Source organism: Solenopsis invicta, chromosome 9, assembly GCF_016802725.1.
Source record: "Solenopsis invicta isolate M01_SB chromosome 9, UNIL_Sinv_3.0, whole genome shotgun sequence".
Taxonomy (NCBI): Eukaryota; Metazoa; Arthropoda; class Insecta; order Hymenoptera; family Formicidae; genus Solenopsis; species Solenopsis invicta.
Window position 1 is genome coordinate 6457641 of NC_052672.1, and position 25329 is coordinate 6482969.

At 38.4% G+C, this 25329-nt stretch overlaps 2 protein-coding genes across 12 annotated transcripts in view; one reads left to right on the forward strand and one right to left on the reverse strand.

Annotated features, from left to right (window-relative positions):
* LOC105199173 (apoptotic chromatin condensation inducer in the nucleus) overlaps nt 1-5790 on the forward strand; it is a 100637-nt gene extending 94847 nt beyond the window's left edge. For 3 of the 5 annotated variants that reach the window (XM_011166139.3, XM_011166141.3, XM_039453377.1), the window contains exons 16-18: nt 1294-1450; nt 2634-2915; nt 3746-4177. In XM_011166139.3, the coding sequence (XP_011164441.2) occupies nt 1294-1450; nt 2634-2915; nt 3746-4177 (871 nt within the window). Of the gene's footprint in view, nt 1-1293; nt 1451-2633; nt 2916-3745 lie in introns of all 5 variants that reach the window. The other 2 variants (XM_011166138.3, XM_011166143.3) reach the window with 1 other exon arrangement.
* Nucleotides 5791-6488: 698 nt separating this feature from the next.
* Nucleotides 6489-25329, reverse strand: part of LOC105199172 (calmodulin-binding transcription activator 2) — a 71486-nt gene continuing 52645 nt past the window's right edge. For 3 of the 7 annotated variants that reach the window (XM_026138041.2, XM_039453379.1, XM_011166137.3), the window contains 11 exons: nt 24254-24442; nt 22969-23367; nt 21986-22780; nt 21194-21529; nt 20623-20870; nt 20241-20440; nt 19898-20005; nt 18912-19069; nt 18081-18574; nt 16234-16389; nt 6489-12896 (listed from right to left, as the gene is read on the reverse strand). In XM_026138041.2, the coding sequence (XP_025993826.1) occupies nt 12758-12896; nt 16234-16389; nt 18081-18574; nt 18912-19069; nt 19898-20005; nt 20241-20440; nt 20623-20870; nt 21194-21529; nt 21986-22780; nt 22969-23367; nt 24254-24442 (3222 nt within the window). In that variant the 3' untranslated portion in view covers nt 6489-12757. Of the gene's footprint in view, nt 12897-15998; nt 16024-16233; nt 16390-18080; nt 18575-18911; nt 19070-19897; nt 20006-20240; nt 20441-20622; nt 20871-21193; nt 21530-21985; nt 22781-22968; nt 23368-23769; nt 23838-24253; nt 24443-25329 lie in introns of all 7 variants that reach the window. The other 4 variants (XM_039453380.1, XM_039453381.1, XM_026138042.2 and 1 more) reach the window with 3 other exon arrangements.

The following is a 25329-nucleotide window of genomic DNA, read 5'->3' on the forward strand; positions in this document are numbered from 1 at the left end:
TATGGCTATACGACGATCGTTTATTTACCAAGAAAGTAAAGTAAATTTTACCTAAGTGGCGCCTATTACCTATGTATATGGACCTGCCAGTTTCTTAAAATTAATAGAATTCCAGCGCATATTACTTTACATTTTTTTCTGTGTATTCTCAATTTTCAAATGCAAAAAATTATAGGTAATATTTATTTTTGGATTTTTGGGATTTAACAGTCCGCCATATTGCATCAATCATTTTAAATTTTTAAATTTTCACAAATTTGTTTTTAGAAACCTTTATACACAAGATTTTATGAAAATCAAAATACTTCTTTCCCCGCCCCTAGGGACACATTTTGCTCGAAAGGTCCTGCTACTCAAGAGGTTAATTACATTACGTTACGTAAAGGCACATGGGAATGACATAAAGCACATCTCAAGCAGCTGCTTATATAATCATAGTTATGCTACGTAAAAGATAACGTACGTACGTTAAAATTGCGAGACAATTTGAGAATTCTGGCGTCTCAACTTTCTTCTTTATAACATTACGAATTTTTCCTTTGAAGTTTACTTTAGCTTTGAGTGAAAGCGCCATATTTTCGTGAGATCCAATTTAGGAAACGGCTGAGCGCGAGCCGCAAAGTTTCGTTTTCCTGTTCAATACCGGCGAAGCCTGCGCCCGAGAGAGGAGGAAGCGAGTTTCGCAGTTTATAGAAAGAACAAGCCATGCACTACCTGTTCGAAGAAACGCATGAGACTTTCTAAATATGCCACGAACAAGCGCGCTTGAACCTTGAGTGGAGGAGGTCCGAGGTCGTACATACGCGGCGAGGAGCCAGCCATTGCAATCAAAACACTTTATCCTCGTTATCCGTTGCGTTGCTCTCTCCGGGACTTCTCTCGCGCGGCTATAATTCTCGAAGATCTACCGCTGTTTCCGCCGGAGTGAAACATCGCGTCTCTCTTGAAAAGTGGATTTACGAAAAACATTCCTCTAAGAACAGTAGCGCGCAATGAAGATACAGAGCTCCACTATATCCGAGTTTGCTTCTTTCTTTTTCTCCCTCGCCCTCTCTTTCTTTCTCTCCCTTTCGCCTCCCGACCCCGCGCGCTCTGTAAACTTTTCTTTACATAATGGGATTTCGGGAATTGCATTAGATGAAGAATAAATGTGTTCATTACGTAAATTTTAGCGCGTAACCACACGACTAACAACGCGGTGGGGCGGTCGAGATCCATCGGAGGGATCCACAATCGCGGAAAGATTGGAAATCTTCGCTTAACTTTATTGACCGTCTCGTTAATTGATTTTAGCAATGGTCGGAGGAGTCATTACTTGCTGAAGCGGCGGCAGCTGTTTAAGTTCGGGATGCGGGGGAGCGAAGCCGGATGCTTTACTTGGCCGAGAGGCCTCGCAGTCGGCCCGGACAACTCCATCGTCGTGGCCGACAGCTCCAATCATCGTGTTCAAGTAAGTCATTCTTCTAATGTCTAAATCAATCTCTATAAACTAGCTTATATTTAATTTCACACATTTTCCATACATTAGCATACATTTTATTCATTTTTTTTAGTTGTACAACATTTTTTTTAATAAACTTATATTTTAATAATCTCTATTTCAAAAGATACAATAAATTTTTAATATTTTTTAATTATTATTTATATATACATTATTTTTATTTGACAATAAATTTAATTAATTAATTTTATTTAAAGTGACAAAAATTAATATATTTATTAAAATCTTTGTTATTTAAATTTCACAGCATTAATCCTCAAGCTGATCCTTAAAGCCCAGATTAATATTGTTTATTGAAATAAAAACTTTCGGTTAATTGTTTTTAAATTTGTTTAATATCTTCAAATTTGTTCTATTTAATCAAATTTATTTTAAATTACACATATAATTATATATTAAATACTAATATTTTATTTATTGTATTAACTAATAATAATTTGATAACTATTTTAATCTTAATACATATTTCTATTAATTATTCATAAAAATGACGTTAACACGCAAATGACACTGCCTTGGATTCCCATAATTCAAAATTCATTTTACATTTTTTTACTATTTTATAAATTGCAAGCTGCTAAAATAATTGAATTAATTGTTTTAATGTAAGCACAATCTTATTAATATTATTTTAATCTATCAAACTTTTAATAACAAGAACTGTATTAATTAAACTTGAATTAACACGTGTGAAAGTTATCAATAGTAGCACTCAAAGATTAAACAGAACATCAAATGCGAGAAGTAAAGTTATCTTGCAAGTCAAACGATATAACAATCTTCCAATAATAAAATTATGTTATAAAAAAAAGTAATTAAAATTGAATCAGTTACAAAAAAATAATAATTTTGAAAGACTAATTGTTTCACTTCGTAGCAACTGGTCGAATTCAATAATGACAACATATACGCTTCGATAAATCAATCGCTTAAAGCAATAATAGTTAACCTGGGATATGAGTAAAGTTGAACGAGGCCTTTAGGATTTTACGGGGGTAGTAAAGGCGAGACCGTAAATAAGGCACAGGGGAAAATTTCTCGTCTTAGACCTAGCGCTATTGCGGTCGGTCGCGATACCAATTTTAATTTCGGGCCTCGATGAAAAAACGACTGCGCGTCGCTCGGTTCGCAGGTATTCGACGGTAATGGGAACTTCATAAAGGAGTTCGGAACGTACGGCAGCGGCGAGGGTGAGTTCGATTGCCTCGCCGGGGTGGCCGTAAACCGGATCGGGCAGTACATCATAGCGGACCGCTACAACCACAGGATCCAGGTGCTCGATCCGTCCGGTCGCTTTCTGCGGGCCTTCGGCTCTCAGGGCACCGCCGACGGCCGATTCAATTATCCCTGGGGCATCACCACCGATGCTCTCGGATTCATCTACGTATGCGACAAGGAGAATCATCGCGTGCAGGTGCGTGTCATATCAAAAGGACCAATCAATTCGCCGTGTAATCGGCTAATTATTCGAGAGAACGTTGATTAAAATAAATTTCTATTTTTTTCTCTCGCGGCATTGATAATTTCATTATACAAATCTGCATCAGATAAAGTCGCGGAAAGAGGGAAGACTTATACTCAGCAAATTTCCATGTTCGGTCTCGTTAAATTTTAACGATTGTTAATCCTTTGTGCTGGACGACCTCATTTGCGGTTATCCTCTTTTACAATTTACTTGCTCGATTTTCATTTGAAACTCGATTTATGAAATAATTTGATGATTGTATTCCAATCTGAAGTCAAAAATTAAATATTTAAAACATTGAATTCAATATGGCAAACAGTTTTTAAAAATAATTCAATTATTGTAAAATTTAGTTTTAAAGAATTTTTAGCATCACAAAATAATACTAAATTTTTAATTTTGCTTAGTTTGTATTTGTAACTCGTATCCGAGTGGAACTCTTATAAGCGTATTAACTTTTAAACTCTTATGAACTCTGTGATACAAGTTTCTCTTTTATTGGAGATTACTACTATTTGAATTTTGACATTTTCATATAACATTCAAAAGCAGCGAACTTGCTAAAACTGAGATTTATAATAAATTTAATTATTTTTATTTAATTTCTATATCAAATTTCGAATTTAAAAATTCTAAAGTCAGAACCGAATTCAGCGACCTCATAAATCCTTAGAAAACAAGGTTTTAATTACTTTATTAGAGAGCTTTCCGTCCTCAAAGGGTTAAAAGACTCATCCGCCAGCTTTAATGCTCTGATCGGATTATTCAATTGTTCACAGGTATTTCAATCGGACGGCACGTTCGTGGGCAAGTTCGGCTCATGCGGTAGCGGACGCGGCCAGTTAGAACACCCGCACTACATCGCGGTGAGCAACACCAATCGGGTAATCGTCAGCGACGGCAACAACCACCGCGTGCAGATATTCGATGTGAACGGCCGCGTGTTGACGTCCTTCGGCTCGGAGGGCTCGGACGACGGCCAGTTCAAGTTCCCACGGGGCGTCGCCGTGGACGATCAGGGCTATATTGTCGTCGCCGACTCCGGCAACAACCGTATACAGATCTTCAGCCCCGACGGCGCGTTCGTCAAGTCCTTCGGCTGCTGGGGCAGCGGCGACGGCGAGTTCAAAGGTCTCGAAGGCGTCGCCGTCACATCTACCGGCAACATCGTTGTCTGCGACCGCGAGAATCACCGAGTCCAAGTATTCTGAGTTCGTCTATTACGTTTTATTTAATGTTGAAGGAGCTCTGCTTCAAACAGGTACCTACGTGTTGATTGATATTCGCGTTTATTAATACTGTTAATGATAAGCGAATATTCAAAAAATATTTCTCTAGACAATGTCCCATATTTAAATATTTGAAGAGTGCATTGTCTACGAGTGCAAATTTACTTGCGAAATCAAACTTCAATAATCTCAAATAATTATTTTATAGCGATGTATTTGAAAGCTCTAACGAATATTTAGCAAAGCTCGAAATTGAAAAAAAATTCGAAAAAAAAGATATAAAATATGAGAATACTTCCACATATTACGAGAAATAAATTATTGTTTGTAATTTTATAGGATTGCGTAATACGTTTTAAAAAATGCAACGTTTAATCAAATTTTATAATTTAGCGATTTCTAACAAAGACATTCTGCAAATATGTTTTACTAATTTTGTTTTTAATCGAGGGAGTGAGTTATCGTACACTACAACTTATTTTATTCAATTATTAATATAGATAATTTTTTATATGTTACTTGAGAATCCTCTCGTTAACGTTGTGAAATTTGTTATAATTTATTCCACTCTTTATTCCTAAAAAACGAAGAGGGTTTATTGCCCTCCATTGAGCATAATAAATTCATTGCGTTCGTAGATTTTATCTAACGAAATGATGAAGCGCAAGTATAGTCCTTGCTGCGAATGTGACGACTTTTGCGCCTCTTCATGAATAAAAAAGAATCCATTGTCAAAAAAAAAAAAAAAAAAAAGAAACACAAAGATCGCTATTTATCTCAGACTACATTGCAAATCATTAATAACTGATTGATGCGTGAAATTCTAATGTTTTCTCTCATTAACGATTTAATATTTACGAAATAATTTGTCTTTACCAATATCATTTTTAATAGAGTCATCAAGTGAACGGTTTAAAGAAAAACTCGCAAATTTTTATGATTATTTATCCTCCTTTCATTCTCTTCTTGTTTTGTAACCACTAGTGTCAGTGACAATGTAGGCAGAATTGGTGCCGTAGAAAATAGCACGTTTTTTTCTATTTCGAGCTAATTTTTTATTATCAAAATTTTTCAAATAAGCCAATTAATCTCAACGTTCCTGCGTTACTAGTAACGAAACACGTAGATCTGCCAACCGCTTTCCTGCGGTTTACCGCGATCGTACCTCGTGTCACTTTTATTTTGACGAGTATTGAATTCATACACTCTCGGCGCACGAGGCGATATAGGATGAAAGAAATATCGGAACGGACGGAATGGCAGAGAGAAAAGCCTGAAAAGAAAAAAAAAAATGCAACAACAATCGTATCGACGAGAACAACGACGCGTGAATGGAATCGCGATGCTCGCTCGGTGGCGAGCGATCCGAATTCTCGGGGAAAATCTTGGACCCCGGTCGATTCTCCGCTCGGCAGCTTCGAAAAATACACACGGCCGTGTGTTTTTGCCCTTTCTGTCCCTGTCTGGCTCCCCGCTGCCTCTCTCCTTCTCGTACACGCACGATATCCGAGCGACTTAATTTAATTTATATGCAAAGCGACAGCAAATAAAGTTTGTACCGTTTGTATGCTTTAAATAAACTGTTGCGGAAGGAAGACGGTAGGTAAATCATTTCTCAATCATCTCCCATCTCGCTGGGACGTATTATCCGTTCGTGCGTTCTCTGCGAAACAGTTCAGACATTAGATAAAGCGAGAAAGGATTATTACTTCTGCACTATGAATACGATCGTTAAATTTGGTGGTTCGCGAAGTCTCAGTTCGACACTCTACTCGAGAGAGATGAGCAGTTGGGACTGGAAGTTTGTCTTTGCGTCAATAGAAGCTCTACAAGCAACTTTCCCGACGTATCCTAAGATCATTATTTGCCCGAATATTCCTTAACTTAGCCGTAATTATATTACACCACTCTTCATATCTCTCCAAGACGCCGCACACAATATCCGGCATTCAGATTAAGTCAGCTCGCGTTGTACTTTACTACAGATTCATTAATTAGGCAATTACTCGCAAAGTAATCTAGCACTTAGACCGTCCTTCATTTTCCGACACAATTTTTCAATGGAACATACAAGTCTCCCTGTAATTTACTAAATGATTTATTACGGCAAGATCCTCCTTCCTTATTATTTGTAAATATTCTAAAACTTACAATTACCTTTGTGGTGGTAATAATCTGAGGTTGACAGTGCCAACCAAGTGTTTCGACGAGAGAGATCGCGAGAGAAGTAAGAGTAGATCGGGAAAAGGGTGGATAAGGTGAAAAGGTGAGTAGGGCAAGTGAAAAGTAAGTGTGAGTCAATAAATATATAATTTATTAAATGCAATGTGATGAAATGGTGTAACAATAGAGGGGCGGGCGAAACGGCGACCGTTAATGATCGCCGCGAAGGCGGACAAGAGATAATACGCCACCCCCGCCCGACGCCCCCCCGGAGATCGGAAATATAGATAAAATATTTTCGTTATTATTTACAATATTAGTCGAACGTTAGTCAATAAATAATAAACAGTGGCATAATCCCTTTATTTAATATAATTTAATTATATATATATATATATATATTTATATATATAATATTACGCTTGCGATAATAAAAATATTACAAGAGATGGAGCCTTTACCGTTATTCGTTTCCGCTAGTAAAATCTAGCACGTATGTGCCACAACTACGCGTCGTCCCCGTTCCGAACTTTCTTCTGATTTCGGGCACTCGATCCCTCATCAGGCGATTACGCAGGTAGCAACGAGAGAGGATCGATCCAAGTAGCAAGCTGACGTTATTTGACGGCATTTCAATGTCAAAATGTCGTCAAAGATGTTATTTTGATATTAAAGTGACGACAAATAACGTTCCCTTAAATAAAAAAACTGTTAAAGTGTTTCAATGAACTGATAATAAACAGTTTATTGAAATTGTTTATCAGTACTTTCTTCCAAAAGTTAGCTTGATACCTGGGGAGGTGTTCTGCGCGATCGCCCGAATTTCGAAACGCGGAAACGCCAAGAGCGGATTGATGTCGAAACAGTCGTCGAAACCATCAACATTCCGGGAAAATCGCGCTCTCACTCTCTCACTCTCACTCTCTCTCTCTTTTTCTCTCATTCTCTTTCTCTCCCTCTCTTTCTTTCTCCCTATCGCGAAAAAATCGACGACGGGATTGAACAACAAATGGCAAATCAGCTCGGTTCTCGACGTACGCGGAGAAATGATTTTCGCAACGCGTCAGATTATCACAACGAAAGTACACGTGACATGCTTGGACGTTATCAATCATCGAGCGGAGTAAAAAGGCTATGTGTGTACATGTCCTAGCAAAACATCAAGTTCCTGCAAGTACCAAGTCACGTAAATGTTAGTTGTAATTTCCTACTTAACAATGTAACTGTTATGACACAGTTGTTACATAACAGTTACATTATTGAATAAAAAATTACAACTAACACTTATATTGTATAACCATAACTCGGTGCTTGCTGGAATATAACTGTTAATTACAATTTTCCAATTAACAATGTAACTGTTATATAACACATTCGTTATGTAACAGTTATGTCGTTGAGTAGGAAATTATAACTAATGTTATATAACTGGTGTTTGCTGGGATGTGTGTGTATGTATATGTGTGTGTGTGTGTGTATGTTTTATGTGTCTTTGTAGGTGTTGTATGGTATGTAAACGCCGCCACGCGAGACTGGGAGTTGTGTCGTGTTTCAGGATCAGGCAGGCAGCAAGCAGGTACAAAGTGACCGTCGCGACGAAGGAACAACGTATATCTTTTGGGTCTCTATAATTCTTCGTGTCTCTGTGGTATTTCGTGTATGTAGTTTCGTGTTTGTATTCTAATTCTGTGTCTTCATGTGTTCCTGGTAATCCTTCGGTGTCTGTACAAACTGTGATAGGCACCGACCCCGATCGTTTCGACCCTTTCGACATCGTGACGCGTGCAACGCGCGTCGGGCGTCGCGTGTCCGCGCGAATCGCGAGCCCGTGTTCCGCCGTGCCCAGCCGCCGAATTTTTCGGTTTTTCTTTTTCTTGTTTTTTTTTCTATTTTGTAAAAAATATACGCAAGAGTTTCCGCGAGAGAGGATATATCGTGGGCGATGCTCGAGCCGCGACGGAACCGCGCTTCCGCTTCGGCGCTTCGCGCGATGTCCCGCTTTCCGACACGCCGAAGCGTACTTCCGCCGGCTCGCGGCGTCGGAACTCGCCCCTTCGTGTCCCCGTGATTCCGGGGAGGATTCACGCGATTCTCGAAACACGGTTTGGCGGTAGGATCGCGGCGAGATTCCGACGGGCTCGCGACAGCGGAAACCGCACGGGCGAACGCGCCCGCGTAAACGCGCGTGTGTCTCGTGCGATTCTGGAGAAATGGACAATTGGAAATATCTCGAATCTATAGCGCGAATCTCAATCGTTCCTGATTTTTAGAAGAAGAATTAATTCCTGTTAGTTTTAATAGTCCGCTATTAGTATACCTACTGATTCGTCTCTGCATCTAGAGAGTAGTTTGAAAAGTGGCATGGGATAGAGTTGTGTTATAGATTTCTTTCCTTTTTTTTTGTATTATTTCCCATCTGTTGTATCGAGATTAATTGAGTAATAAAGTTATAATTATTTATTTAATTAATTAAAGTGGCAGCAGTTAGGCCATGCGGCTCCTATCATCTAGTCGTCTTTGACTCTTGGCTTCCTTACGTAGAATTTAAAAACTTTTTTCCTCCTTTACTTATTAAACTTCTTTATATTTTGAGAATAATTTGTATTATAAATGACTTTTAAAGTTTATGTATTCATCGAAGCGCCTACCCTAGCGATGTCTTTTTAATTAAGATTATTTTTTTTCTCAGCGGCCTCCTCCCCCTCTCTCCAACCGTCTCTTAGCCATCGGCCTAATGAATACCTTCACCAAGCTTGCCCTCGGTGTACGTGGTTATTATTATGCAATGAATATGGAGTGACGGCGAGAACTTTGAAAATCTCGCGCGGTGTCGGCCATTGCCTGTTCGCCGTTCCGCGGGTAAAAAATATTGTATTCGACTTGTCTCGTGGAGACCCCGGTGAAAAGCGACAGTGCACCCTGCCCCCGGTATTTACGTGCGATCGTACCGAGGACCTCGTCCTTCCGCCGAGACCGCGCGCGCGTGCCGTATAATTCTCATCCTCCTTCCTATTTCTTAAAATTCGGAACCTGATTGCCACGCATAACGACAAGCCCGACTAACTAGAATTATCCTTAACTTGAGACTTTATTCATCATCATCATTATCATCGTCGTCATCGTCGTCGTCGTCGTCGTCGTTATCGTTAACGCCTCTCGTGCCCGCTACGTTAATAATCGCTAGCCCTCGTTTAATTAGATTCTTAAATATGTAATAAGCAAAAATATGAATATATATAATAATAGTTTTTTGTGTATATAATAATTATTATTATTTTACTCATTTTTTTTAAGTATTTCGATAGGATCGTGATTATTTTTAATTAATTAACAATGATTAAAAGAGTGTAAGAATTTGTTATTTTCCCTCTTTCCTTCCTTCCTTCCCACCTTCCTTCTCGCCCTTCTCCCGCTTCCCGCGCACGCCACGTCTCCTTTTTTTTATAACTAATAACTCTTTAAGCTTAATGGCATGAAAATGCTCGTTGGAATTGACTCATGTGTACAATATATATTGTGGTAATACCCCATCTCGCGCTCCGCAATTACATCGCTCTGATTAGATCTCACAACCCGCTGTGAGTCTGCGAAACACACCCCGAGGGGAGAGGGTCGATATGGGTTGATTTACTGTCTCGAAGAAATTCGGCAATTCGAAAATCCGCAGAGCACTCGTTACGTTTACGACGCGCGGTATCGGCACGTTATTCTTCCCCGCGACTGATCCCGCACGGCGTAATACTCGGCTCGCCGGTTATCCCTCGGATCACTCTCCATCCAGTTCGTCTCTGTCTGTCTGTCTCCGTTTCTTCTTTTTTCTTTCATATCATGCGAGAGCGCCCGCGTGCGCGCACGCACGCGGAGACGTACGTCGGAGACACGTGGATTTTTATCTCCGTCTCCCCTTGTCCCGTTGCGCGGAAATACTTTCTTGGATCACCATTAATTTATCACAATAGACGTTTGTCCACCCGATCAAGACTTTGAACGCCGGGACAATCACGCCCTTCGCGCGCCATGCAATCGCGCGCGATCGCGCGCGTCCGCAATCAACTACGCCCTTAATTTAACCGCTAATTATATCTTTACGCTAGAGAACCTTTAAAAAAATCCCCTATCGGAGAGAGAAACGGTAGGTAGGTTTTTTTTTGTAACAATGTGTAATCGACTAGCTTACGTTCTAAAAAGTAACTCTACGAAGTTGATTATACTGTGACTAGCACAGCCCGTGGATGAAATTGCCCCCTTTGGACGAAGGGTCCGTTCTTTTTTTTTTCACTTTTCTTTTTTTTCTTGTAATTCTTCTGCAATAAGTTCTTCCTATTCCTTGCTCTCTCCTCGCTCTATTTCCCCACTCATTTCGCCCGCTTTCTCTAAAATTTTCTAAAATCAAAGTATAGCTCTTTTCATTCAACTTGCGTCTCTCAAGCAAAACTAATATCTTACACGAAAAAGACCGTTTCTGCCACGTGATCAACGACAGTGATTCCTCATTTAATTATGTACAGTGGATTCTCGATGCTGCGCTATCAGATTTGCGCTAAATAATAGGAATGCGCGGTATCCAGCTTTGCGCGTATCGATTAAATTTAGTTACTCCTTTTTTTAAAATATACAGAAAATGTATACAGATCAAAATAAAAAATTGAATCTCGTAAAGCGTCAACATTCCACCTGTGTTCCAATTCGTATTCAGAATTTCACCTCCGGTTCTTATGTTGCCGAGACTTATCTTATCCGTCGCTGAAATGTAACTCTTTACTACTTGTAAAATCAATTTCATGTTGCTCTTTCATGTTCCGATCGCTCATTCATTCATTAATCATAAATTTACGTCAGCTGGATCCGAAATTCAACTTGTGAATAAAAATACTTGGAAACAATTCCGAAGAAGTTTAAGTATAAAGATTTTTGCGTGAAATTATGATGTAATAAATTAATCGAGGCTGCTCTTTTTTTCCTTTTTGATATTCAAGTTTTCGCTTGATACAGTTTTAGCCTCAATTTTGTATAAATCGATTGAAATTCTGAATTTAAAGCGAAAAGTGAAAAACATTAATTGCTCTCCCTCCTACAGAATCTTAATATTGGCAGTATATTAAATTGGCCAGTGATTAATTATTTATTGCGCTTATGAAAACACTCTTATTAATGTTTTTGATACTCAAAATAAATAATTAATCATTAACTAATTTAATACTGCCTGTATTAACTTTCTGTAAGAGCATGCAAATAAGATTGTACAGTGTATGTAATTATGTCGAAAAAATAAATATAATAATTCCGACATAAATACTCCTTTGTTGTTGAAAATGACAAAATTATGTTGATGTGAGCAGTATTGATGACACTAGTCGACAGAATCTTTCTTTTTCAGATAAAAAAATGTTTTAATTTCCATAGTATCTTAAATCAAATATTGTAATATCGAAATTTATTAAAAGAAATTTAATGTAAATTTGTTATAAATTATAATTTAATACAAACACTGCATTTATAATTTGTTTTTAAAATTGCACACATTTATGTTATCAGTTTATACGGTTTTTTTTTTTTCGTTCTAAAGAAGGCTTTGAACTCGTCGACTGGTGTCATCAAAGGAAAAACGTATTATATCTACAAAGAGGTCTCGTGTCGAAGAAATATTTCGGTTCAAAAGAACCCGTGGTTCCGTAGATCTGCCAGTGGCAAATTCGCGAGCTATTTGAACCTACGAAAGCGACGATTTTGTGCGATTCAGCTCGGTGCACATAGGAATTTAATAAAGTACGGAAACGGCTCGTCAACTTCGATGTTGCCGCGATGTAGCAAAAGATCAACGTATGTGTCGGACCATGCGAATCTTGTACTCCTGAAGAGACACGATACGCTACATACACATGTCTTACGTATTAAGCGAGAGGTAAAACTGTGCTCTACAAGCTTTCTTCAGTCGATCGGTCTCGTACGGACTTTTAGCAAACCCACTTACGATAGGTCCGCCTATTTGCTGCTACTCCAATACTCACTCGCGAGGAGGATGCAGAGGGTATGCGGTAATAGCATAAGATACAAGCGAAAAGAACGAGTAGTCGAGGATGAGTCGAGAGTGTTAACTCAATAGTGGTGTGGGGGACGAAAAGAAAGTTTGAAAGATAAGTAGTAAGACTCGATATTGGTCAGCCATTGGGTACGCAAATCAGAGACGCAGAGAACAAAACCATATATCATCCGTGTCATACATCTGGTACCCTCTCGTAGTAATCATAGTCGTCATTAACGACCTCGCATACTCCCTCAGAGCATCACGACTGCCGATCCGGGGCCATCGTTCACCAACGGCTCTTCGCCACCGGCCGTGTTACTTCGCTACCGAATTGTCGTTGCCGCTGCTCCGCGCGTCATTGGACTGACAGTCAGCTAGGTGACCCCCGGGCTGGCGGCTACTAGGCTGGCCCCTGGGCTAGATGAGGGCGAGCTTTGGGGGACAGCAGCCGCCCGTGAAGTGACCACTGGCGGCCTCCCGTTCCCGTTTGCGACGGCCTTGGCGTTCTGCAGTCTGATTCAGGGCAGAAACATACGTTTTATATAAAAACATGTATCGTTTACTCGTTTAATGCACACGTGACACCAAATGATCAGGCAGTATATACCGGAAGGCAAACAAACGCATCTAAAAGCGTTCCTCTTTTAACACTCTGCGACAACTCGTTGACAGACAACATTAATTTATTAGAAATCGTATTGTTCGATTATTACACGGTTCAACAAAAAAATAACACCAAAACTGGACTAGTCATTTTTTTTGTTTGGTTTTTGAGGCACTGAATACGAATCCGGTTTCCAAATTGCTCCGTCACGTCTCAGTTTTAAAAAATTTATAATTAAAGTTCCAAAAGAGGATTACTGTCAAGCAATTTGTTATATTATAACTATGATGTGTACTAGAAAAATTTTATTGCAACCAAGATAAAAAACATTATTGTAATTAAAATTCAATATGTTGTTAGAATTTTCAATCCTCAAACAGAATTTTTGATGTCTGTTATGATTAATAAGAAATGCATGGTTAAATATAAAATTGATTGCAAAGAAGCTTTTTAAATAAGATATTTTTACAATTTACCAAATAATTTTAAACTATATTTTTCTAAATTTAAAAGTTTTTTTTAACTCTATGAATATGAATCTGATGAATCAAAATTAACAAATTCAAAATGAATGTAACCTTTAAACTGTAACGCTCGAAAAAATCACACTATTAGTAAACAACGATCTAACTGATAGATCATTATCATGTTACCATTAATTTTGAAAGTTATTTATAATAAAAAATGTATATTTTTAAATATTTTGAATACTTGTAAATAAGAGAGCCGGAGAAAGAAGTTTTAATGTGAGGATTAGCAGAAAAAGTTCATACAAGGTGTTTCTAGAGTCTGTAGAACTCTTTCCGCTATATTTCAAAATTATAAAAAATTGCGAAATACACGTTTAATCATTTCGAGGAGCTTGGTTTTGGGTGAATTTGTAGAAATTGCTCCTTTCAAGATCCCTGTAGGACCTCAAATTAAATATTTTAAATAAAAATCTCTCTCCATATTATATCATATAAAAGAGTATAAAAAAAATGTTGGTACTAAGCGAAAGTATACGTTGATCCGTTTAGGAATTATTTAGGGTCATAGTTAAAAAAAAACTAATTAAAAAAAAACAGTTATTTCCATTCGAAAAATTTTAAAAATCCTAAAGAATTCGAAGAAAGTTAAACTATAAGAATTGTTGCTAACATTAAAATATAACATCGCACCAGTAAATAAGAATTAAAATTTATAAATAAGACGCAGATGAAAAAATACATACATGCTCAATACTGCGAAAAAGTAACGTAAACGGTAAACTCCGGTTTATGGGACCGCTGTAATTTTTTAACCACTTCACATTACACGTTCCCAGCGAACAATAATAAGATCAATGCAGTGTCTAATAAAGACAAATGGCATACGAAAGTATTATGAGTTTAAAGCGTTTTTTGTGGATGTCAAAGAAATTATTAACAAGTAAAGTTTCAATAACGGTCTGTAAGACAAAAATTACAGTTTAAGGGTTAACATGGTGGGCGTCAAAATATAAAAAATGTTCGAATTTTTACAAAAATTTGTGTAAAGAAGACTTTTACAATACTGAATATAAATTTAAGAATATTTTCTCTATACAATATAAACTAAAAGATTGAAATTTAAAAACTTAATGCTTCTTTAGTTTATTCTTAATTTTTCTTGAATAACAAACAATTTTTGTTGTAAATGTCCAAATTTTGGTCCTGAAACCAGTTGCAAAAAAACAATAAAAAAATTTGATTTATAATGGTTTTTACAGCAAAAATAACTTTTTTGCTGCAGTTATAGTAAATAACTTTTAAACAAGTAAGTGAATCCAAATGAATCCTTGTACGAATATTTATTAGAGTTATATTAATATACGTAAAAAATTTGATTTGAGTTGTAATGTCACTTCCTTATTAAATTTGCAAATAAATATTAAAAACACGATTTTATATTAAAATAAAAAAAAATTAAACAATTTTTAAACAAATAAGAAAAATATGCTTAAGTTTTACATAGACACTCAAACATAATAATAGAACAATCAATAAAATTTTTTAATTTTTGATAATACTTTCAGATGTGACACATACATCTCAAGTGCTAAAAATGACTAGTTCCAAATGGTGAAATTAGTATAATTAATAAAAATAAAATTATGTTTCTTTTTCCAAACGAAAATAGTAACATACATACTAAAATTATTTCTAAATAGAATAATTTGAATAATTTTTACTTCATGAATATAGAAATATTATCTATTATTGAGAAAATAAATATTTATTAATTCCGATATCTCACGGGAGTTTATTTAGAATTATTCTAAGTAGAATATTTCTAAATAGAATTGTTCAAAGTTATATAAAACGTATATAAAACTATAGTAAAATATTAGGGAAATATTTCTAGCATCGGATATTTAAGGTTTTTTCTCAAAATTGATAGGAAAATGGAAATGCACTACTATTAGCATATAGTTTCACAAAAACTGTAGCTTATTTAGACAGGTACCGTAAGCAACAATAAGTTATCTATCGGTAGTAAAGAAATACTAACATCGTCCAGAACAGGGCAGTCCCCTAAACGCTGGTTTCTCAATTCTTCATATTCAAACATGCATTTGATGCATCCGTCCGCAAATTATTGGCAAAGTGATTATCTGGAGCAATTCACTAGTTCTACGTCGTTAAGCGACGAGTATACGATTTTGTTGTACAAAGACACTAAATGTATATACCGAGACATTCAAACAATAAACACGAAGCATTGTCAAATGTACGAGGAACAATATGACACGTATATAGGTTCCGGTATATAAACGTGTAACTTGATAATTCATAGCATGAGACAGAGTGATGAAAGAAAGAGAGAGAGAGACAGACAAAGAGAGGGAGAGAAAGAGAGAGAGAAAGAAAGGAAGAGAAAGATGACGAAAGCGTAAACTCTCTCAAGCACAGATGAAACAGGAACGAGAGAGAAAGAGAGAGAGGAAGAAAGAAATATAAACGAGCACTGTTTTACGGAAACAATCGCCCTATTATAAAATCTTTACTTACCGGTCGTGAATCGTCCCACGACAAGCTGCATTAGTGACACACAGAAGAGGGAGACTTTAGAACTTTTACACATTGTCTTTTTCGGGTTTTTTTTTTCAGTACGATAAAAAGCCTTTCGTGTGCTAACAAGAAGTCTCTACTACGTTAACTAATGTGCGTGCACATCGTTGCAACAGGAAATGCAGCACTGTACACACACACACACGCCCACGCATAAACGTACGGAGATACTAACTTGATCTTAGACTGCCTCATGAACTGTTGAATCTTCCTCGCTGCCTGATGTGCCGCCTGCTGATGAACCGCCTGCTGTCTCGCGCTGGCCGAGCCCGGTCGTGCGCGATAACTTCGATAGTTGTTCTGGATCACCAAGGCTGCCTTCGTGGCTTGCCTGCAACAAAAGATACGGTTAGTGCTTTTAAATTTCCAGAAAAATAAAACCAAAGGAAAAACAGCTATGATAATGAAATTTTAATGTTCTTAATTTCTAGAAAAATGAAATTCAGGACAAAACCGGTGTTTTTTCATTTTTTTCTGAATTTTTACGGAAAAATTCAATTAGTAGTGTTCTCAATTTTCCGAAAAAATAAAATTGAGAAAAAAACACAATCTTTTTCTATTTTTTCTGAAAAATATGGAAAAATATAGGTTGTAATTATGACAGCGAATTTTATTGGTGAATTACTTATGAGAGTTTTTAAATATAAAAAAAATCTTAAAATAATCTTAAAAATGACAAAAGTTGACATTATTTTAAAAGAAAAAAAAATTAAAAAATTTGATAAAGAAAAAATTGGAGAAAACCTCAAACTTTTTTTCAAAATTTAGAGAATTTCTCCGAGTCAGAGAAAAAAAACATTATAACTTAAAGTCCAAGTATTCGTCCAAGAACATAAATCGACGATGGAACCGTTGCGCAAAATAACTCATACTAAACTTGAGTTCTTGTTGATTTATAGAAATATTACAACGACATAAAACGAGATATAAAAAAAGGAAGTCAAAAAGAAAAAATAAAAATTCTATTTGTCAAATTAATATATTTCAATCTTGGTTCTGCAATAACTGCCGGAATTGGCTGCACGCCCGTAATCTTATCACTACTACCCCAACTTATGTTTCCACGAAGATTCTACAATGATAACATATAGTCAGCTGATTGTCACTAATTTCGGGGGCATTACAACGAGAAGTTCAAATCGCTACGTACATAACCCGAAGAATGCGGGAGGCAGGAACGGCGGAGTACCGATCTCCGACTCCAACGCGAAAGTCGTATTAATTTAATGCCAACTTAATTCTGTATTCAGGCCACCGTAACGAAGGCAAGGAAATCCGCAAAGTTTCCGAATTATTTACGATGCCAATTAAAAGTTCGCCTCGAGAGAGGTACACGGGTTGAACTTTGGTGGCATCAGTCTAATTCAGTCGGAGGTCGTTAAGTCGGCCCACAATGGTACGTCTTGTCCCCTCGGTTATTAATTGTCCCTTATTAAGACGTCTCCCGCAACCTCCTGCACCAGTGGAATATCGATGGAAATTTAACTTTCTAAGTTCGAAGCAATTTGGCGATGTCTGCACGATGCGAGATAATGATCTGTCATACTTAACAACCTTGAGTTCAACCCGATAACACGTGCCCGCATAAACTCTCGGACGATCTGTATCTAAATGTCGCATGAGTCGCCTAAGTAGTTGGTACCATTGTAATCCGACAGCAAGTGATTCATTCCGTTCTTAAGACTTTCAAAGTTGGAGAAAGTTCGATAGCATGCGAATTGTTACGACAAAAGAAAGGAGAAACGTCGAAAACAGACGCGTGAAACGACCCATTCTGAATACTGACACTTAATTTATTTTATTGTTTAAAAACTCTATTAACTACAGTTTTTTTTAAAATTTGTAATACTTTAAATAGAGTTTTAAAAAAATAGATAATAAATTAAGTGCACCTTATTCAGCTCAGCCACCTTATTAATATAATATGGAACAATGCAATATACAATAATAATGAAATCAAACGTAAAAATAAATATAAAAGATTTGCGCCAATAAACTAACGCGAAGCAATAGGCAAGTTACCTGTGGTAAGCGTACTGTTTGTGACGACGATAGTACTGTTGGATCAGAACGGCGGCATGTCTCTCGGCCTCCTCCTGCCTCTGACGACCCTTGTAATTCCTGTACGCTTTCTGAATCATCCTGGCGGCGTGATAAAGCTCTCTCTGTTCACGATCAGACAATGTTAGTCTGCTGAGATCCGCCTCGCTACCGTCGCCGTTTCCGCCAAACGCCGTCATAGCCCCTGAACCGATCATGCCGTTCAACTTGCGCTCACCGCCGCCGTTCTGCGAGTAGTACTGACCGCTGTGAGCATTGCCATTGCCGTCGAGCTGCAGCTGCAGCTGCAGAAACTCGCAGAAATCGGCGGTGGTGGGCGGCGGAGACGGCGAGTCCGGTGTCAAACAACTGCTGGAGGGACTCGAGGGACTGGCGTCGGCATCGGCATCCGAGACCGAAGCGGCGCCGCCGCTGCAGTCGCGATACGAGTCAAACAGTTCCCCGGAGTCGAGAGGCTACAAGCAGGACGATTAGCATGTAAATAGAGCTTTATAGCGGAAAACCGAGGAATTTCAAAGTTCCATTTATCTGAACTGCAATCTAGCTTGGTTCAAAGTTTTACTCCTAATTATGATTCAAGACTGAATTGCTAATGGTTGCTATTTCTCCGATTGTATTCGCCAAAAGACCTTGTCGTACTCGAAGAAATTTTAATTAATTATTCGCAAATTCTGATCTACATTATTTAAACCGCTTTGGAATCTAAGCAGAGATGAAGATAAAGAATTCCAGGGATTCTAAGAATCACAAAGTTTCGTCTATCAATAATAATAGCGAGCGTGGTATCCTTACCATTTGTTCCATGAGAGCGTCTTCCAAGGGTGACAGAGGCGCCGTGGGTGGTGGTGGCGAGGAAGAAGACGGAGACTCACCCTCCGCCCTCTTGATCCTTTCCGGTAACGCCGCTATAATTTGTTCTGCCAATGTCAGCACCCTCGCGTCTTCTTCCCCTATAAAAAGGAATCACCACCCTAGCCAAATTCGAAAAGCTCGTGGTGGCAGACCGCCGAAATCACATCGATCACAACACCGAAGTTTAAAAGCCGTGAACGTTCTACGATGCATCGAGATGCTGCCGCGGTACCAGATAAAATGTTTAACACCAACAAGTGCGCCGCTACGACATGAATTGACAACACGAAGAGTCAGACAAGTCGCTGGTAAACGTGACATTTTCTTATTCGTTTCGTAAGATGATAGCCAGCTGAGATACCTCCACAATGGTCGATTAGGCAGATTGTCCAGGTGATAAAATTTAGTTGCTACATTATTGTTGAAAGATTGTATACAGACAAGATTGTTGCTCGAGAACAGGTCACGATAGCCGACAGTAGAGTGGCTAAGAAAATTTAAACATTACACAGCAATTCATCCAACACCAGCGATTACGAAGGCCAAGCAACACCAATATTGTTCAAGCTGCAAGAGTTCAGAGAAGTTAGAGAAGGCATCGTAGTCGCTGACCGAGTCCGGTCGTCTCGTACGCACACATAGAGATAGAAAGAGAAAAGGAACACTGCTGTATGTGTGGCTGTGTATATGTAAGAATGTGTGTATGTGTGTGTATGTGTCTGCAAATGAGGGAGGCAAACGCAGTTTCAACTAGGATCTCTACGGAATTCGCAGTCCACACGTGATTGCGGTCGGTAGTACGTCTAGGCCGATCCGTTTCTATCGGTAGTGTGTCACAGAGAATAGACAGAGAATTACGGATAGTTTTTACAGACAGACAGGCAGACAGACAGACAAATAGAAGAGGAAACGAGGAAGGTACGGACCTACGGTCTCCTGAGGGGTCGGAGCGCTCTCCATTCCCTGTTCGTTGAGGCCTAACGACGACTCATCTTCTTGCAACAACTCCATGTTGTCCAGCAGCGGCGAGCCACCTGTGTTTTTCGATAAACCCCACTTAATGCTACATACGTTGCCTAATTTATTACGCTCGCATGACTTACGACCTTTTTGTGACTCTATCTTTACAAACTGGACGAGGGAAAATATAATGGCGTTGAAAGGGCTAATCGGCAATGGGTAGGGTGTGACTATATGTGTGTCAGATACGTGAATGTGTGTGCGTGTATACGAAAAAGAGGGCAGTATATAATAGCAAACGAGACTAACACAACGCCAGATCGAGACCGCTGTCTTGAGATGGCCGCCTAGGGCTAGGGCTGGCGGGTCGCAAGAAAAGCCTCTCGTCTTGCCTTCGGGTTTCGAGTTGATTCAGTTCTTCGGCGATTGCCGTGTGACCGTTCTCCGCGGCCAGCTCGGTCGCCGTTCTATTCTGACAGTCCCTCACGCGTAGTGCCATAGCATTCCATCTATGGAGGCAGAGTTAACACATACTTATTAAATATCAGTGTAATCGTGGTATGAGGCAATTGCGAGCTAAACAAAAGGCGGAGATGTGTAAATTGCAACTTTTCGGTCGTAACTTGTTGGATCCAGTTGTTTGTAATAAACGTTAGACGAATATTGCTCCAATGAGATTATTTTCACAAACCTGTAAAGAATCCTGGCGGTGTCGGCGTGCCCTGCCGCACAAGCCCAAGCAAGTGGCGTGAGACCTGCGCTATCCTGCCTGAGAGCATCGACCTCGGCGTCCAAAATGCTACTAGGATTTTCTGCTCTCCAGTGAAGGAGTGCACAGGCTAACCTGGAGTATCCCAACCCGGCCGCCAGATGCAAGAGGGTAGGCCCACCGGATTGAAGAGGTTCCGCTCCAGTTCGCCAAGGACGGACAACAGCATCCTGTAATATATCAGAAATAAAACTTTACACTGTAATTTATTAACTATATACGAAAAATACAATTTTATTAAAATATTTAATAACTTAGCTAAGTAGAGACCTAAAAATAATTTTGTTGGACCATCATAATAATTATAAAAAATATTTAAACATGATGAGCAATATCTAATTATTTTGATGGTCTAACAAAATTATTTTCAGATCTGTGACCAGGTAAATTTTTAAATACTTTAACACAAAATCGTTCTTTCTCTGTAATTATCATAACCAAGATTTTAATCGAAAGCTTTTTAGAAATATCGAGTAGTTTTTTTCAAAAGTACCTGGCAATAAGCAACCAGTCGCTCTTCCAGATGAGCTGCGGGAGACGGCGGACCGGGACCCTGCAGACGGGCCTCGACATCCGCAAGACGATCCAGCAGAGCTTTCTCTGGGCTAGGTTCGCTTGTCGGCGCTCTACGATATTCGAAGGCAACGCTATCGGACACGACAAAACCGTCACAGGCCACCTGAAGGGACGCTATTCCTGGTGCGTGCGCGGGACATCGACAACGCAATACACCTGGTTGCACGAGGCATGCCTCGACCGGTTCCGCATCGAAAAGTACCGAATACGATTGGGAACCACTACCGCCGGTCCACGGACCAGCAACTAATACCTGAAATATCATTTATATCAAGTATATCTACGTATATAGCGTTCTTACAATTCCAAAAAATAATATCGAGAAAAAATTAAGTTTTTTTTCATTTTTTTCAGAAAATATGGAAAAACGACTATGATAATGAGATACTGATATTCTTAATTTTTTGGAAAAATAAAATTGAGGAAAAAAACAGATTTAACAAAAAATACGAAAAATACAATTATGACAATAACAGCGGATTTTGATGAACGATTTAATCTATTAGAATTCTTAAATATAAATGCAAAAAATTTTAAAACTACTGAGGTGTAGAAAACAACAGACGTTATATTAACAACGACATTATATTTAAAAAAAAGAATCGTTTTTGTTTTCAAAATTTCCAAAAATTTTTTCAAGCTAAGAACACTATATAATGAATCCAAAAACACAAAAAGAAAAATCAACTTAAATATATTGTTCACGTACCTTTACACCACCCTCGGTGTAACTCCACTCGGGACTATATTCTGCAATATGGACGGTTGTACCAGGATGACATCCGACGTTATTCTCGGGACCACCTCGCTGTTCCTCGTGCTTCGTCTGCTCGGCTTCGAAGTCGTGCAGCTCCGGCAAATCGCCAAATACGTCGAACGCGTCCAGATTGACCAGCACGTCGTCCGACGAGTCAATAAAGTCCATCGGATTGATCATGCTGTTGTCCGCCGGCGAAGGCGACGGCGATGGGGGCACCATGTTGGCCGACAGTGTCCTCTGAATGTCTTCCTGACTAAGATCCAGTGTCTCCGCAAAATCGGTCACCTCGGAGCCGGAGCCGCCCATCGGCAGAGGTTGCACGGCAGACCTGTCCATACTCTCCTGCGCGTCAATTTCTTGCTGCGTTTGCTGTTCTCGGTCGACGCTAGTCTGCGGTACGATTTGTTGCTCTGTGACCTGTTGCATCTCCACCTGCTGACTCTGCTGCTGTTGCGGTTGTGGCTGTTGTTGCGGCTGCTGCTGCTGCTGTTGTTGCTGCTGCTGCTGTTGTTGTTGTGGCTGCTGCTGCTGTTGCTGCTGCTGCTGCTGCTGTTGCTGTTGTTGCTGATGATGATATGGTTGACTGTTGAGTATCAGGAGACCACCACCGCCTTGGATTTGTTGCAAACTTAAAACTAGAGGAGCCGGCTGTTGACTCTGAGTGGAATGGGAATGTCTTGAGTACACGCGGGGAGCCGGGGCCGCTGTCGTTGATTGTTGTTGACCTCCCGTTGTTGAAGAGACCTATTTCAAGCAATTACGTATAGCTAAAATTTATTTGACTACGTAATTATGTTAAATAATTACGTTTTATACAACTTCTACGAAAAAATTTCTTAATTACTGGTATTTCTTTTCTTAGTCCCTAAATTTTTCCCCTAAACTATTGCTAAAAAACTTTAAATTATTAGGTACAAAGTTTAAAACAGTACTTGATTGTCGGGCGTAAGTCTCCTAGGTGCGAGTTGAGTGTTGCTGGTGGTGGAAGTAGAGGATGCCCTCTGCCTATCGAGCAGTTGAGAGACTATCATGTCGACGGGATGGTTCGAGTGCTGAGTGAGATGAGGATTGTTCGGATCGTCATCTCCACCGAGGAACATGGGCCTTAATTGCGACGCTAACTCGTCTCGCGTCCACTCCTTTTTGTCTGGCGGCAGTGCGAGGCAAGGTGGCAGGGCCGCTAGCTTCGCATCACCGTCCGGATAAGGGACGTTCAAATAATGGACGAGGACGACGTCCGGATTTTGCAGTAGCCAGTAACACCGGCGATGAAACGTCGGAAGGATTGCCGAGTGCACGTAACAGCCGTAGATGCACTCGACTCCCTGAACCTGTGTGATTAGATTCACATAATTTACTAATTGAAATTCTATTCATAAATTTTAATAACAAAATTTTTATGGATTTTACACTGAGAAAAAGGTATTGGTATTTGTGATTATAAGTACATGGTAAAATAATTATAGTTAAAAGTTCCATTTCTATAGTTATTGCTGTTTTAATATTAGTAATACTCAACCTTACGTCAGAGACGGGACTTTTGACTTTTCTGAGCGTGGAATAATTTATCCAAATGAGGAGGGAGAAGATAATTTTAAAAACATACAAATATTTTATCTCTTTCACTGTATGTGTTGTAGCGTGCAACATAGTCACCCTAATCAAATTCTGTTTTTTGTTAAATCACTTAAAATTTCTTATTTGTCAAAAATTAAAATATTTTTTTTAAATACCCCGAATTCTGGATGAGCTCTGGGTGTAGAAAGCTTTATACCTTCCATAAGGAAGTCTCCGTCCATGCCTTATGTCGTAGTACGTTAATATTCATAATTCCATCAAACATAAAAAATTTTTATTACAAATTATGATAATTTCAAAAATTATTATAATATATGTACAATAATAAAATATCAAAACGTAAATGACAAAAATAAAATAATCACAATTATAGTTAACGTTTTTTTTTAGTGAATATATTTAGCAAATTGATTTTTTAATATTCGCTCTTTACGCAGTAATAACAAAAAATAACTATACTTTGCATGATTAAAACCAATTATAAATACTTATATAGTTGACATCAAAAGCGATTATAAATTATAGTTAAATTATGGTAATTATAATCTTTTTTTTCAGTGTAGAATGGATTTTAAGTTGCAGCTGCTAGTCATATGCGTTTTAAATAATCTTGCTTCTTGCTTTTGAATGTGAAGCTACCTTCAGTTTCATGTGATCCTCTCGTGTAGTCTTTCCATCTTTTCTTTTCTTCCAACAATAACCGTCCCTCCGGTAACGTACTTTCTTCCTCGAGTACAGTAACATTGAACCACTTCGTGGTCGTACTTTTACCTCCCGACTTTGCCATTCGGCGTGCCTTTGAAAACTTATTAGGATGGCGGCGATTTCCTGAAAATAAAACAATAGGAATGGATTTATTATATAATATTATACATATAACATATAATACCGATATCTCATATACGCACATGTTATTGACATTATATATATTGCAACATCATATGCGCAACGTTTAATTTAGTCATTCCATTAAATTTTATTTGTTAATAACTTTGACATTCGTTAAGTATTAAAATAAAAATAAACCGCCCGAAGAAACATTAAACCAAAGTAGAACTCGTTACAAAAGCCGTGAGCAGCGCGTTTTAGATTTATTCTGCTGACAGGCGCCTTTCTCTATAGATTTGGCTTCAGTCCGAAAGTCGCGTCGACACATCTCTGATCTATCTTTCAGACTGTGCTTTCATCTTTGGAAAAATAGAATCATAGATAGTTGCAAACACAGTTGATCGACGGACTCTGTAATATATTTGCATTGGTATTGAAAACTGTGTCCCTCAAATGAACGTGATCCAATAATATTTTTGCAATATTATTTAAGAGAATATTTTATTTTCACAACAACATAGATATTATTCGCAGACACTTCTGACTCGAGCAATCTACAATTAAATTTGAATAATAAATGGAAACTTTATTTTAAAGCAGTTACGAATTTCTTGATTAACTTCGTCGAATTAAAAACGTCAAAGCAGATAAATGCAAATCACAGTAAGATTCTGCCTTCATCTTGTCTAGCGCGAACAATCAACAAGTTGAAACAAAATACAATTATTCTTAATCTCGAATTCTTGAACGTGGTTTTGACCTGAAAACCTCTCTATCTTCCAGCGAACAAAAATACTTAACATAATGAATAATTCAACAGCGACACATACGCGCTTGACGTACTTGACGTATGAAAAATGGAGAAACTGTCTTCGGGTCGGATATCT